At 45.4% G+C, this 13,416-nt stretch overlaps 1 protein-coding gene across 1 annotated transcript; it reads left to right on the top strand.

Moving 5' to 3' along the window:
* Positions 1-264: 264 nt before the first annotated feature.
* On the top strand, positions 265-12,797 carry LOC135373646 (uncharacterized). The gene is made up of 7 exons (XM_064606744.1): positions 265-1,465; positions 1,586-1,754; positions 1,862-2,000; positions 2,773-2,915; positions 4,480-4,609; positions 5,887-6,054; positions 12,612-12,797. The coding sequence occupies exons 2-7, from the start codon at positions 1,666-1,668 to the stop codon at positions 12,795-12,797; spliced, it is 855 nt and encodes a 284-aa protein (XP_064462814.1). The 5' UTR covers positions 265-1,465; positions 1,586-1,665.
* Positions 12,798-13,416: the final 619 nt, after the last annotated feature.

The raw sequence follows: 13,416 nt of genomic DNA, 5'->3' as shown, positions 1-13,416 counted from the left end.
CCACCTATTGCTTCCATTGGCACATTGGCCTCCACCATGCGCAAGGACACTAATCTAGGCGATAAACCAAGACTTGACGTGGCGTCACACTGCACACTCTCGTTTGTTTAATTATCGCGGTGCCGGTTCAGTAGGGTGGTTAGATGGATTGCAAGGGATCTAGCAGATTGGGACGTTTTACCTCCCCGATACTGCTGCCGTCCTCGGCCGTGATCGAACCCACGAGCTTGAGCTCAGCAAGCCAACACATCACCAACTGAACTAAAGACGAGGGCTGCGATCTCCTAGAACCTTCCTGTAAGCAGCTGGCGCTGTGAAAGCATACACCTGTTGAAACCAGCGGCCAGTATCTGTTACGAAGAAGCAGAAGGAAGCAGCGCGAGCTAATGCGAGGACGTGCAGAAGTTCCAACAGTCAAGTCGTCGTTCAGTCATGCATGGACCTCACCGGACGTAGTTTCTTGTGCTCACACAATCCCGCTTCACGTTGCACCTTCTGGAAGGTGAGTGTTACGTTAAGAGCTTTGTCTGCATGATGCTATATCTGTCAAGATACGCGCATCTCATGCGCGGTTTAAAGCACAGTATATAGCGTTCGCAGTTTCGGGGATGTTGGTAACTCCCAAGCTGAAGCCGAGGCGCACTTTATGCGATAATTTTCCTTTCTTCGAACTATGAGTAAACAAAAGCACACGGTTAAGGCAGGGGTATCCGTGATATAGATCGAATCTCCGAATGGGAAGACCTAACACTGTAGTAAATTTTATGCCTGTAACACCAGCACCGACACTTGTGGTAGACTGTTAATGTAATATGTGTAGCAGTGGATGCTCTGTAAGATTCATTCCATGGTATACGATATTGTCGAATGCCTTCTTATATTCAGTGTTGCGACTATAATTTCGATACATTTTCAAATACAATAGTTTTAATTTTCCGTAGGTGCGCAACATCAACCGCGGGGGTCTACAGCTGAACAGCAGCGGCGGACACTGTCGACCCCTCGTAGATGAACAGGTGGAGCTGTGTACCCGATCATTGAGAAAATAAAGTAGCTTTTCTGTTCGGTCCGGACAATCCTCACTGGCCCGTAACGCGTGCGTTTTGCGAAGGCCAGGCACTCGAGTCACCTCGCTCCGTGTTATTCTTTCACAGCTGTGGTTTTGAGATCACGTTATCAGTGCTGTTTTCAGGGAATATCCCGAGATGGAATGTTTTAGCGTAACGGAATTCAAGTGAAGCGATTACGTCGTGGCTACTAATTTTGCTATTCTTAGTAGAAAGCCTAACTCTGACCACGACGGAGGCAACCACTCGGGAAGTTTTCGTTGATACTACGACGGCGATTACTACGACCACGGTGCCAGCTAAGACTACCCACACCACGGCGACTACTACCACGACTACAACCACTACGACAACGACAACAACCACGACTACTACTACTAGCACCACCTTGAAACCACGTAAGTGGTTTATATTGTGAATCCTTGATATTGACGATTATCGCTGCAGAAGTGTTGTTTCTACGTTGTGAACTCTGTTCACTGCGTCACTGCTAATCCATAATGTTCTTTCATGCCCAGCTTTGCCTCATACGTTTCTTGCTTGCGTCAGTTCAGTCGTTCAGGCAATATTTCACCCACTGGACGATGTGTGTTACTTCATGTTCTTCACCGCCCAAGACATCAATCAACTAAAAAACAAGAATCTCGGTCTTGCGAGAAGCAAAATTGGTATCGACATACCGAGCTCGTAAGTGAAGTAGTTCTATCTCTGAAAACGAGTATGCGTCAAAATTAGTGTACTGAGAAGCGCGTGTCCTGGTGCATTGGTGGACGTGTTGGTGGACTCTGTTTCAGAAAAGCCAACGCTAATCAGGGCAAACTTGAAAATTCCATCGCAGCGTACTGGCCAAAGATCAGAGACTTCGCTGTCCTGGACATGGAACTCCGTCAAAGTGTTTCAACTTATGTCGGTCATGTCGAAGCCTTTCTAACAGTAAGCCAGGAGTTTCGTCTTAAACGTTTCTGTCGAAAAATTGTGTTGTGAGGTAGGGAGAGCTGACGCCGACGCTGCTGGGATAAGCCCGTTGTAGTTATGTTCATCAGATTAGAGTGTCACCTTGTAGTCTAGGGCGGATTGAGATAAGGGGGGATCTGAACGTTCCGACACCCCTCTCTTCCTGTCGTTACATAGCTTCAATTGTCCTTGACCATGTAGCAGCATATGCTATCCACGACAGGACCCACACCCCCACCCTCAGAAAAATCCTGGATCCGCCCCTGCTTGTAGTACCTATGTCTTTTCCCAGCGTGCCCTTATTGTGTCCATGACCGTGAAAACGGTTTCATCGCGGCAGTTGATTCGTGCAGGAAAGTTATCATCGAAACGTAACACATCACATGGAACATGTAATAAACATAGTCCGGTGAACTGTTGTCAGCATGTAGGCCCTTTAATGTCCTATTGGGAATATTAGGGGGCGTCAAAAGGGGCGTTCTAGTATCCGCCGCGTGATAGTCGACAATCCCTTACTTGATTCCTTTGTGACGGATCTCTGAAGCTGATACATTGGTGATTTTGCCACAGGATGCAATTTTATGCGCAGCGTGCCGAAGAAGCCAACATTACAGAAACCTAACCATTCGCATACCACTCGCTTATTTCAATCGCCAACTGAGTTGAGTGTCCTGCGCGTGCGTTGTCGAAATTGCCACCAATACCAACAATGACAACGTTCTAGTGATAGGCGTTGATTGAATTCTTTCAGGAAACGGACAGACTTATAAATATCCATATGAGAGCAGAACCAACGCCTAGGAGGAACTTTGGCTACGTGCTTCTAGGTGTGGCCATACTCCGGGGAAGCCAACAACCAAGCACCCTCATGGCTAACTTCAATCAACTTGTACAGTGAGTAGACCATATGTGTCCGACGTGAGGGTCCTATACGAATATCTTAGCGGCAGGCTTCGAAAGGATGGAAATGTTGCGCTGATTACACTTGCACACACTTGATGGTTCAACGAAACCGCGTTCAAGTCATACGTACCAACACTCACATAAGCATACTGTTTCTACCTGGTCGTTGTCCCGAAAGAGCCGCGGGTAAACTCAGTTGCCCGTATTCACCAAGCCACTTAAACCGTTGTTTAATGATGTCTAGTTTAAATCGATCACGTAGTCTCTCCGGCTCTGAAGCTGAAACGCACGCGCACTATACACATTGTCACGAGCTGATTGAGGGGAGGGAGAAAGTAGCTCACAATTTGCTCCATTTTGCACGCAGCATCTGCAGATCGTTAAATGTATCAACCAGAACCAGCAACGGCAGCACAGCAAACACTATTGTTGATGATGCATAACAGATGCACTAGGTGTTGTATTTAAGGAACCACGCATAATCAGCGCCGCTTTTGTTGCTGGAGGTAACTGCTCTTTGTGCGCGACCTCCTGTCAGCTTTGGATCGGAAAGCGACTTATGTGTTGCTGCCAATGTTGACATCACTAACGTGGACGATATCGGTTCTAAATTTGCAGAGCGGATTTCAAAATTCCGCTCCATACCGATAGTTAACTTTTTTTGGCGGGGGCTTTATTGCCTCACTTACTTCGCTCACGGGTCTATCACAACGTTCTTTTTCCGTAATTTCTGCAATTTCGACTTGAAAAGTAGGCAACAGTATCTAGCAAAAACTATTTTGTTTTTTTTCTCGAAATGCTCAGTTACAGCTGCTCCGTGCTAGACCGGCTTTAAACTACCCCCCCTCCCCCTTAGTTTAAATCAGTCCTATGCGAATACATGAGAGTTCGACCATTACTAGACCGCCGGGTTCACGCCGTGTGAACGGCGAAAAAAAATGACATTGAGGGCAGGTATTCATTGGAGTGCAACAACATCCGCCTTACGAACGCTTCTAGTCTACATGTAAGTCTAAACTTACCTGTAATTCGCCAAAAAATTTCCGGCGAAGCGTAGATTAGGCCTCTGCACTGTGCACACACTCTATGGAGGCCGCCAAGGGCCTCACGGCAGTCGGCTTAGAACAGCAGGGTGGTGATTGGTGGTTCGCGGACGAAGTTCTCAGACGTCTGCGTGTCATCAGACGCCAGACAATGATTGGTTTTGCCACTGAAATGGCGTGCTCACCCTGCGGTTTCCTAGTATCTGGTACCATCTCCACCACCACACACTAACAGCTGCGACTTCGCCCCAATTTCCAGCTACCGATAATTTTTACTATGTATCCTAACGTATGCATTGCATTGTCGTGGTCATCACGTGCGTCCAGGTTCGTACTGTGCGTGTGTGGACGGTGCGGACAAGCATTACTGTTCGGTTGCCGCTATTCAATGGAATAGGCTCCCTAGTGCACCGAAATGAATGTCTCGTAAGTCTTGCGCCGATGTCTACCAGCTAGAGAATCTGCGGTATGGGCTTCTGGCTGCTTCTCATGATAGAATTTTCTGTTTACAGAGTAATTAAGCCAGACGCATTGGTGTACCGAACGACTCTCAATCGTAATATAACGGACCCAAACGTATGCAGGGCTACAGGACCGTCACCCTGGCAGGGACCTGGCATGCCGTCTATGCAGTCATCATTCGTAAGCAAAGTTGTCTACTGTTTGGAAACGGGACAATCCGTCGCGTGGGTACTATTACACGATGGAAATAGTGCCACTCGCAATATGACATTGGCGCGGTTTCACCAACGCTGCTTAGCTTCGAACTAAGGTCAAGGGTAGCTAAAAACTAAAATTAACACTTTAATTACTTTTAGCAACATTAGTCAGATATGTGCTGAGTGTTTTAGTGACTACTCTTGATGAAGTGAAGTTGAAGGTTACAATCAAGTTCAGTGACTGCTGATCTCAGTTGAAATGTTAATCTGTTGTTAATAAATGTTAACAACTGTTTCTATGAGTGAGCCGTGCACAGCTGGACAGAACAGTTGAGCCAGAGATTTCCCTACACCCCCCTCAGGGGGGGGGGGTTACACCCTCCCTGCATTTTTGGACCCCCCCCCCCCTGAAATTCCTCAGGTCACACCACCCAACTCGGCCACCAACACATTCTAGTAGTAAGTCCGGCGCAGCGAATTACATCCTGTACTATCAAACTTGGTCTGTAGGACCACAGTGATGCAGATGATCCTACCATGCATTTGTCCAAATTCATCTGAAAATCACTGTTCCATTCATATAGTACGCGCATAAGGGGGAAAAAGCGTTCGGGCGTGCAAACTCAATGTGGATCACAAGGAATCATTTGCGCCCAACTCAATGAAGCGAGGTCTTCACCGTTCGTTGCTAGGTATTCATTGAGTTTCGTGAGCCAAGGTGAAAGTCTTTTTTCTTTGTCGGTCGTGCGATTATGCATCTTCTGCACTGTGTTGTAACGTATTAACATGTACAAATAAAACGGGAAAGCTCCGCAGATATGTCACCTTTGTGCCACGATTATTTCCGTGTCTAAGAAAAATTTCGTAAGTGGAACCTTCACCAAGCATACCCCCCTTGAAAGCTCGGCACCCCCTCAGCAGTGAATTTCTGGGGAAATCACTGGTTGTGACGAGCAGGTTAGTACGCGTCGTGGGCCAACTTCACAGGTAACTGTGCCGACATGCGTCTGGAAGGTCTGCAGGAAAACCGGAGAGAGCACATCCGCCAGAAGATTCATTCCCACGGCCTCAACCAAACAAGCCAACCAGCCATGCTATTTCGTCTTTCGGCAAAGATCGAGGCGCGTTCCAAGGCAAAAGAAGGGCAAATGCCACGAGTTTTGCTGAATGAAGTGTTCATACGCTCTTAGCTAAGCAAGATGTGTGCTCACCCCATGCATATAAGTGTTGATGTTGAAGCTACCATTACTGTTCTTGCAGGTTGAGTCGTTGTCATTCAGGCATGCGACTGGGTTCCAACCGCTGCCTTTGAAAACAGCAGAATTGCTCTCTTTTAGCGCTGCGGCCCTTATAACTGCCTACACGGATCCTTATACACCACTCACTGCTGCATGCCGGAGTGTCACCCAGGCGAATCCAAAAGAATTGGTAAGCCGAGATTGACTGTCATGGTTTGGACAGTGAACGTTATAGGGGTAAGGAAAAAGAACCTCGAGAAAAGGTGGCAAGAACGATACACAGAATACAGAATCCTCACTTCGGTTGTGTCGTTTTTGTTCCGTGTCACTTGGTCTTTTGCCCCTTAATCGTTATCCCAGTCAGTCTGCGCCCTACATCGCCTTCTAAGGGAAAGGAGACACATTCCCCAGTGGCCAAAAGGATAGCGTCACCAGTCAGGCTTTTAGTGACAGGTGTCCTCGTTGAAAATGAGGAATACTAGCTGCAGCATTGTTCTATGGGGAAACGAGAAGCACCCAACGTCTGCCGGAAAAAAGCAGTTTGGGAAACAGACAGCGAATGACACACTCCGAATGACACACGTGAACTTCGTGTTGGCCAATGCGGGCTCTCGCCACACTCTCGGTGCGAATGTGACTACACCTTATGTAGTTACCGTAACGCACTGCCCGGTTGTGTCGAGGCTGGGTGAAAAAAGTGTTATGCCAGCCCGGATTCTGGCAAAAAAGAGAAAGAAAATGGCAAGGAAATGACTAGGCGAGTTCTCCATTACTATATTGCGGCGAAAACTGGAAGCAGACGAGACAAGCGTCTTGGCTACTCTCCCGTTAGCGTGCCCTACTTCACGTCCTGAGGTCGTCAGCTGCAGAGGGAGCCGAATATTACCATATTGTTCCCATAAAATTAGTGATTAGTGATTTTTTATGTAAGGGTTGTCTGCATGTAGCGTGGCGACATGTTGCACGTACCACAGTGTTGGATAGTGGGTGATTTCGACCAGCTGGGGTTCATTTGACGTGCGTCGTAAATCTCCGACAGACGGTGCTGAAATCAATGTTTACCTCTTCCACATTGCTACAGTCCTCGGTCGACTTTCCACACGTTACCGATTGAGCTACCGAGGACGGCTATCTTTCTCGTGCACACGTTTCGTGATGGAATAGTCTTTGGATGGAAAGTGTGACGTGAAAGGCGTTTTCACTGTCACAGTCCTGTTTCGAACATCATGGGCTATGTTCTCAGAGATCCGGCAGAGAAATTTAGTTGGAAGGTTGGGTTGGTTCGTGAGCGATTCCAGTAGTGTATGCGTGTTCTAAAAACGCTAAATGATAATGTATGCCATTTGATCTGTTGCACTAGTTTTGTAGTAATGCTGGCTTTTACCTTGAATCCGTATTTTCAAGTGTGCCAAAATGGACGATATCATGATATAGTGACCAACCGTAATATGTACCTTGAAACCGATACCATCCGATTCGACGAATGGGGCGGTACGTTTGACACCACTATCATAGTAGCGTACGACTCGGATTGCACTATGTCGACAAAGGTATGTATACCATTGCGAAGGTCCTCTATCTTAGTAGCCTTACCACAGCCAATGCGTGTATATATAACTGTATAACTGTATATAAAAGTGTATATTTTATATTTATATTATAGAAGTGTATGTAAATGTATATAAAAGTGTATATTTTATATTCCCTTATTCTCTCTTACACGGTATCTTTTTACATTTCTGGTGATTTGCTTATACAGGGTGCCCTAGGTAAATGCGAACATCATCTTTAAAAAAAATATATGCATCACTTTTTCCGAGGTGCCATATAGCATATGCTGAATGGTGCTCCTTAGAAGGGCATTAGTAAACTCCTAAGGCAATGTCTTAATTTACTTGCAGTAATTATCTTTTAATTATTATTATTATTATTCTTTTCAGAAAAAGAAATCCGTTCGGTAGATCATCCGCACAAAAATCGTGATAGAACAGTTTTTTTTTTTTTTGTTCATTGCGCATCTCGGAGACGCGTCTTTCCTTCACTCCCAGTGTGAGAGAAGGAAAGACCACGCATTCGGCTCTTGCGAGCTGGAAGAACATTAACATAAAACACAAAATGCAACCCAACATATGGGCAGTTCCGGTGTCATAGGGTGCATTTGTTTTGTTTCTGCAAGTTAGAGCTCAACTTGGACGCATGAGACAGCACTGCGCTCATTCACCTTTCACACCGGGGGTGATGGAAGACGCGTCTCCGAAGATGCGCGATGAACAAAATGAAGAAGAAATCGTGTTTCTTCACGATTTTCTTTTTTTTTTTGCGAACGATCTATCAAATGTTTTTTTTCTTCTTTAAACTGCTCTGGTATCAGGTGACCGAAGGGACCAGGTGCTCTCATTCGGACAACTTCGAAGCTGCGCTCTGATTTCGAGTTTGCTAATGCACTCCTAAGGAGTACCCTTCAGCATATACTATATTTCAATTGATTTGATCTCGGAAAAAGTGATATACATATATTTTTAAAAATATGTTAGGTGCGGCACCCCATATTCAGTGTGTATCACAAGCCTCTGTGGGGCAAATTCCAAACGATAGTTTCTAATTGTGTATTCTACAGAAGCGCCGTGCCAAATGGCGTATTTCATAAAACGCAACATCTCAGGGGTGTGCTCCACAGCGGTGTTAGCTTTTTGCCTGAAAAAGGGTATTCATTTGCAGACACTCTATGAAGGGCGTAGAAAATTTTCTGTGCTCTTCGTGTGACTGCCACGCTGCCCTTGCGTGTCGGTATATCTCGGGCAATTATCCGAGATAGGCTTGACTACTTAATGAAATAAATGAGTGGATCGATGAAAGAGGTGAGCCTATGGGTCACGCAGACAGGCCTTCCGACAGGTGGCTATGAAGGACTCTGCTCGCTGTCGCTGCGCGCGCCCTCGAGGCCCCCATCTGCAAAGAGCACAGCGTATAACCCGGGAGTACCTACGAAATTAAAGCAGTACGCTGAAAATTCGAGAGAAAGGAAAATGTGCGCGTGCTGTTGCATCATGCTGCGCACTTATCATAATGTTGATAATCAGCTAACAACGAACGAGCGTGAAGTTGTGGAGGGGTCCCACTCAGCAGTTGGCAGTAATGTTTTCGCTTTTAATGTATGGTAAAGGTAGCGCCTCAACGTACACGAAGAAAATGTCACTCGACGATTCTCCTGTTGTGGCACGTTACAAGAAGGGTGCGAACTTTTCGCTACAGCATCTTGGTTGTCTTGGATTTCATTATACACTCCGTCCCACGCTGCTCGTAGTGAATGAGTGGAACTTGTGTGCGCACGTACACGTCCTTAGTATTCTTTTCGGGGAATAAGTTTCGCACGTAGTGGCAGTGACACGCTGAGATTTAATACCCCAAACAGAACAAAACCTCCCGGGGTGTTCCTGTGGATATCATTTCACGGAAATTCGGATCTCCCTGGGAGACAGACATTTTTCCAACGGACGTCCCACACATCTCCGAGTGGCCACGGTTTGGACTTCCCACATATATCCGTCGTTTGTCCTCACAGGATGTTACATGGAGATGTCTGGACATTGCACGGACCTACTTATGTACATGCACACGTTGTGTGGATATGCAAACATCCGTAGAGGAGAAAGGCATTTATCCTCAGTTTTCGTAGAAATCAGCATTTTTCTGCCTGCCATTTTGTTTTAATCCCAGCCTCCGCACCTTTTAATTTCTGTTGCTCCTCTTTGTTTCTCGTACATGCCATGACGGAGAACGAACGCAGCGTTTTAATCAGAAAAAAATATATCTATATAAAAGCTCCGACAGGACCACCCAGTCCCAGAAGCTCACTTCGAAAGGCAGTGCCATTTCCTTCCAAAGAGAGAACAGATACTATATACTGCTTGTCTCCCCGTATCCCCGTATTCCAGATACCTTCTCGCCTGTGAATGAAAATGATGGGTGAGGTGACTAAGCTTAATTCGATTACGCACGCATACGAAAACGAAGTGAGAAATTGCTCGGTGTATTAACTCGCTTTCAAGATAAAGTCTGTGTTTCCTATTCGTTTTGGTTAGAGACATTCAGCCGGTACATCGAAAGTCGATCTTCGCAGTGCTACATCGCCACCCGTTTCTCTCTCTCCCGCAATAAATGATCCGTGTAACATCCCGACACGGATCTAACCCCCAGTGATGGCCAGTAGTTAACTACATGTAGTTAAACTACTAGTTAAACTACCAGATTGTAGTTAAAAAGTAGTTATCAACTACTTGCAGAAATGTAGTGGCAACTACTAGTTAAACTACTATTTTAAGTAGTTAACTACAGTAGTTAGGTTACTGAAGGTGCCAACTACTTCCGATTTTGCCGCAAGCTTCAGGGCAAGATTGTGCTTCCGACTTTTAGCTTTTAGCTACTTGTTTGATGAGAACAGAGGTGCAGAGCAATTGTGTCGTGCATGTGTACTAAATCTCCACTTATAATGCTTGTCCAGTGAGGCCTCATTTGTTGTGAAATAATTCTGCAACTTAGTTTATCGCGTAGGCACAGAAAGAATCCCGCCACAAGCTTTGTATTTGACGATCGTAGCAATGGCTTGAGCCAAAGTTTATCATTGCTTGTGATTCATATTTAGGTGTCCAAGAACATTACAAGGGATTGTTGTTGATGAACAACATTAAGTAGTTATGTATGTAGTTAAAACTACTTCTCTCATTACTGCACTTCTCTACTCCCCTGAAAAGTAGTTGAACTACTAGTTAAACTACTCAATTGTGAAGTAGATAGTAGTAGTGGTAGTAGTACTACTGTAGAAGTAGTTAGTGGCCATCACTGCTAACCCCTACAATTCATGAAACAGCCGCGACCGGACATCCTGTGGATACAGATCCTGGGACGTCCATGTATGAGGCTCCCAGTGATATCCGACGGATATACATTTCCAGATATGGACCATGGGATCTGTTTCGGACGTCCACAGGAGAAAGTGTTCTGTCTGTTGTCCCAAAGTGGATTTGGGGCAATATATCAATTTAAGTGGAAAAGTTAAACATTATGGTATATGCTCTGTACGTCATGTAATTAGCACGTAATGAGCATGTAATAGCATTAGCATGTAACTAGCTGCGGCATTTTCGAAAACATAGCGATACATGCTATTACGTTCAGAGTGTTTGAAATTGTCGTGTATCTGGTACCTAAAAAGGTGTGTGACACTAACAGCATACACCAACAACTTTATTTTGCGTCTGTTATAATGCGTCTGTATTCGTAATGTTACGTTCCAAACATCATGCAAAAGGGATCGAACAGCGAAAGCAACCGAAAACGAGCACGGTTCAGTGCAGGTGCACAAACGTGCAGGTGCTCTACCTCTGCACATGCAGGAACCGCTTAAGGAAAACACATACAAGTTGCACTTGAACAGTATAGCTGTCTGACTTTGTCCGAATAGCGTCCCTATACCCTGCTGCGTCTCTATATATAAGGTATAGATTGAGAAGTTACCCGTCAAAAAGAACTGGTTACAAGTTTCCGTGTGCGAAATGAAACTAAGTTAATCACGAAGTTGTTCAGCATGAAACGAATTTGCAGTTACTGAGTTACTACCAAGTTATTTCCAAGTTACTCCGGACACAAAAGAACATTGCGCAGGTGCAGACGTTGTGTTGCCTGCGGAGGAGTGCAACACGTTTATGTTCAACACACGTTGATTTCGTTTATGTCCAACAATAGACCTCTCCCTGTTTGTAAACAAATGACGTCGTAGTCTTCGACAGCGCCAAAATTCGGTAGAATTCAACGACCCTCGAAGCTAAAGGTGAACAAGATCGCGCCCGAAAGCCACGGTCTTGAGGAAACTACGACATGGTCCCTTGAAGAGATGCGACCCTCGGGCTTACTTTTCTTTCAGTGGGACACAGCGAACAAGTGTCCGTTCGTGGAACCTAGCCCGCCTTCCGATTTGTTTCGGTTTAATTTTGTCTACCAATGTCATGATGGCGTTTTTCTTAGAGGTCTATCCGAACGCTTTGCGTCTTACCCCAGGTGGGCGCACAATGGTTCAGCTTCATTTCAGTGACAGCGGTTCTTACTTCCTGAATAAAATGTAATTGATTGAATATCACGTTTTATGGCAAAAAAGAAACGCGATAAAGGAACCGGAGAGCAAGCAAGAAAATATGTGGACGTGAGTGAAAAACGAGTTAAGGTAACTGATAACTTAACTTACTTACCTGAAAAAGGAACGAGTTCCTCTGAAAGTTACCACGGCGCAAAAGTACCGAGGGAAGTTACAAGCTACCAAAAAAACATAGTTACAGTGAGTTACTTCAAACTCTGCTATAAGGCGAAGACTGTTCTGATTGCTTCAGATAACGGGCATACCTCCCTTCTATTCGGAATATTCGTCCTTCCAGAATTACAAGCACTAAAGTGGGAGGTGGGTGCCTGTGAATGATGGTGTGGTGGCAAGACAAGGGGAAAGAAGGGTTCTTGAAGGGACAAGTTGTGTGTGTGTGTGTGTGTCCCTTGCCCCTCGTCTCGGGGTTTCGTTAACATGAATGGATGTCGGTTGGCGAAAAGACCGGATATAAAATGTGGACGCGGAATTTTTCCGACTCTGAAAGAGTATTCTTCGGTGACGTAATTTGTATAAACTCACTCATTCCCTCAAATATGAGGAAGCAAATTACGAGGAAGCATTACGACCTGCTGACAACATATTTTTTCTCTTGACAGATGTGTCTGTCTTTCAATACCTATGGCTTCACGGGCGGCTACGTCATCTTTGACGTCCACTTCCACTACCTGTGTTCAGCACCTCCAGCATTCGTAGATTCCAAGGGTGACTTTGGCGTTGTGAAGTGGGCGAAGGTTAATATGCAAAAGAACTACGCCATGTTAGATTGCGAGAAGCTCTGCTGATAAGCTCATGGGCAAATGTGATTATCATTTGGATGCGGAGTATTGTTTAGATGGCCGTGAAGCAATCTGATGTGATATCATGCAATATATAATGTTCCATCCATGACTCCTGCCAGCAGTATTCCTGCCGTGTTAGACAGCGTAGGGGCTGTGTTATGCTGCCTCGCGTGATGGCTGAGCCAAAGTCATAAGTATGGACTGTAATATAAAGCTATGAGAAGTGTCGCCTTTGCATTTGCGTTATGAGTACGGCCAGGCGGATATCCTCTCGTAGACAGTACGTATATTGCAATACTGTAGGGCAAAGGCCGTTCTATCCTAAAAATCGTGAACCCGAATTTTGCTATGGAAATGAATGAGCCAGGGAATGAATGGACCATGGTAGGTTTCACTTTATATCCTGGTGGGGTTAAAACATCCAAAATTAATTCGGATAGAGAATCCCGCATTGGATGTGATTCGCTTCAGTATTCAAAAGATGGTGAAAATTCGCATATATGCGATGCTGCACCTAAATCATGATGTCACATAAAATGAGAAAGTCCATGCCCATGCCCAAGCCCAAAGCGGAGTGGCGCAGTAACGACATTTTATAGTTTTCGGTATCGACCAAGCGGTC

This window comes from Ornithodoros turicata, unplaced genomic scaffold (genome assembly GCF_037126465.1).
Source record: "Ornithodoros turicata isolate Travis unplaced genomic scaffold, ASM3712646v1 Chromosome28, whole genome shotgun sequence".
NCBI lineage: Eukaryota > Metazoa > Arthropoda > Arachnida > Ixodida > Argasidae > Ornithodoros > Ornithodoros turicata.
The sequence above is the reverse complement of the archived record's forward strand: the minus strand, read 5'-3'. Positions and strand labels throughout refer to the sequence as shown.

Coding starts and splice junctions, on each gene's coding strand:
- LOC135373646 (XM_064606744.1), top strand. CDS start 1,666: ATGTTCTTCACCGCCCAAGACATCAATCAACTAAAAAACAAGAATCTC. Junction 1,755..1,861: donor GGTATCGACATACCGAGCTC/GTAAGTGAAGTA, acceptor ACTCTGTTTCAG/AAAAGCCAACGCTAATCAGG. Junction 4,610..5,886: donor CGTCTATGCAGTCATCATTC/GTAAGCAAAGTT, acceptor CTGTTCTTGCAG/GTTGAGTCGTTGTCATTCAG.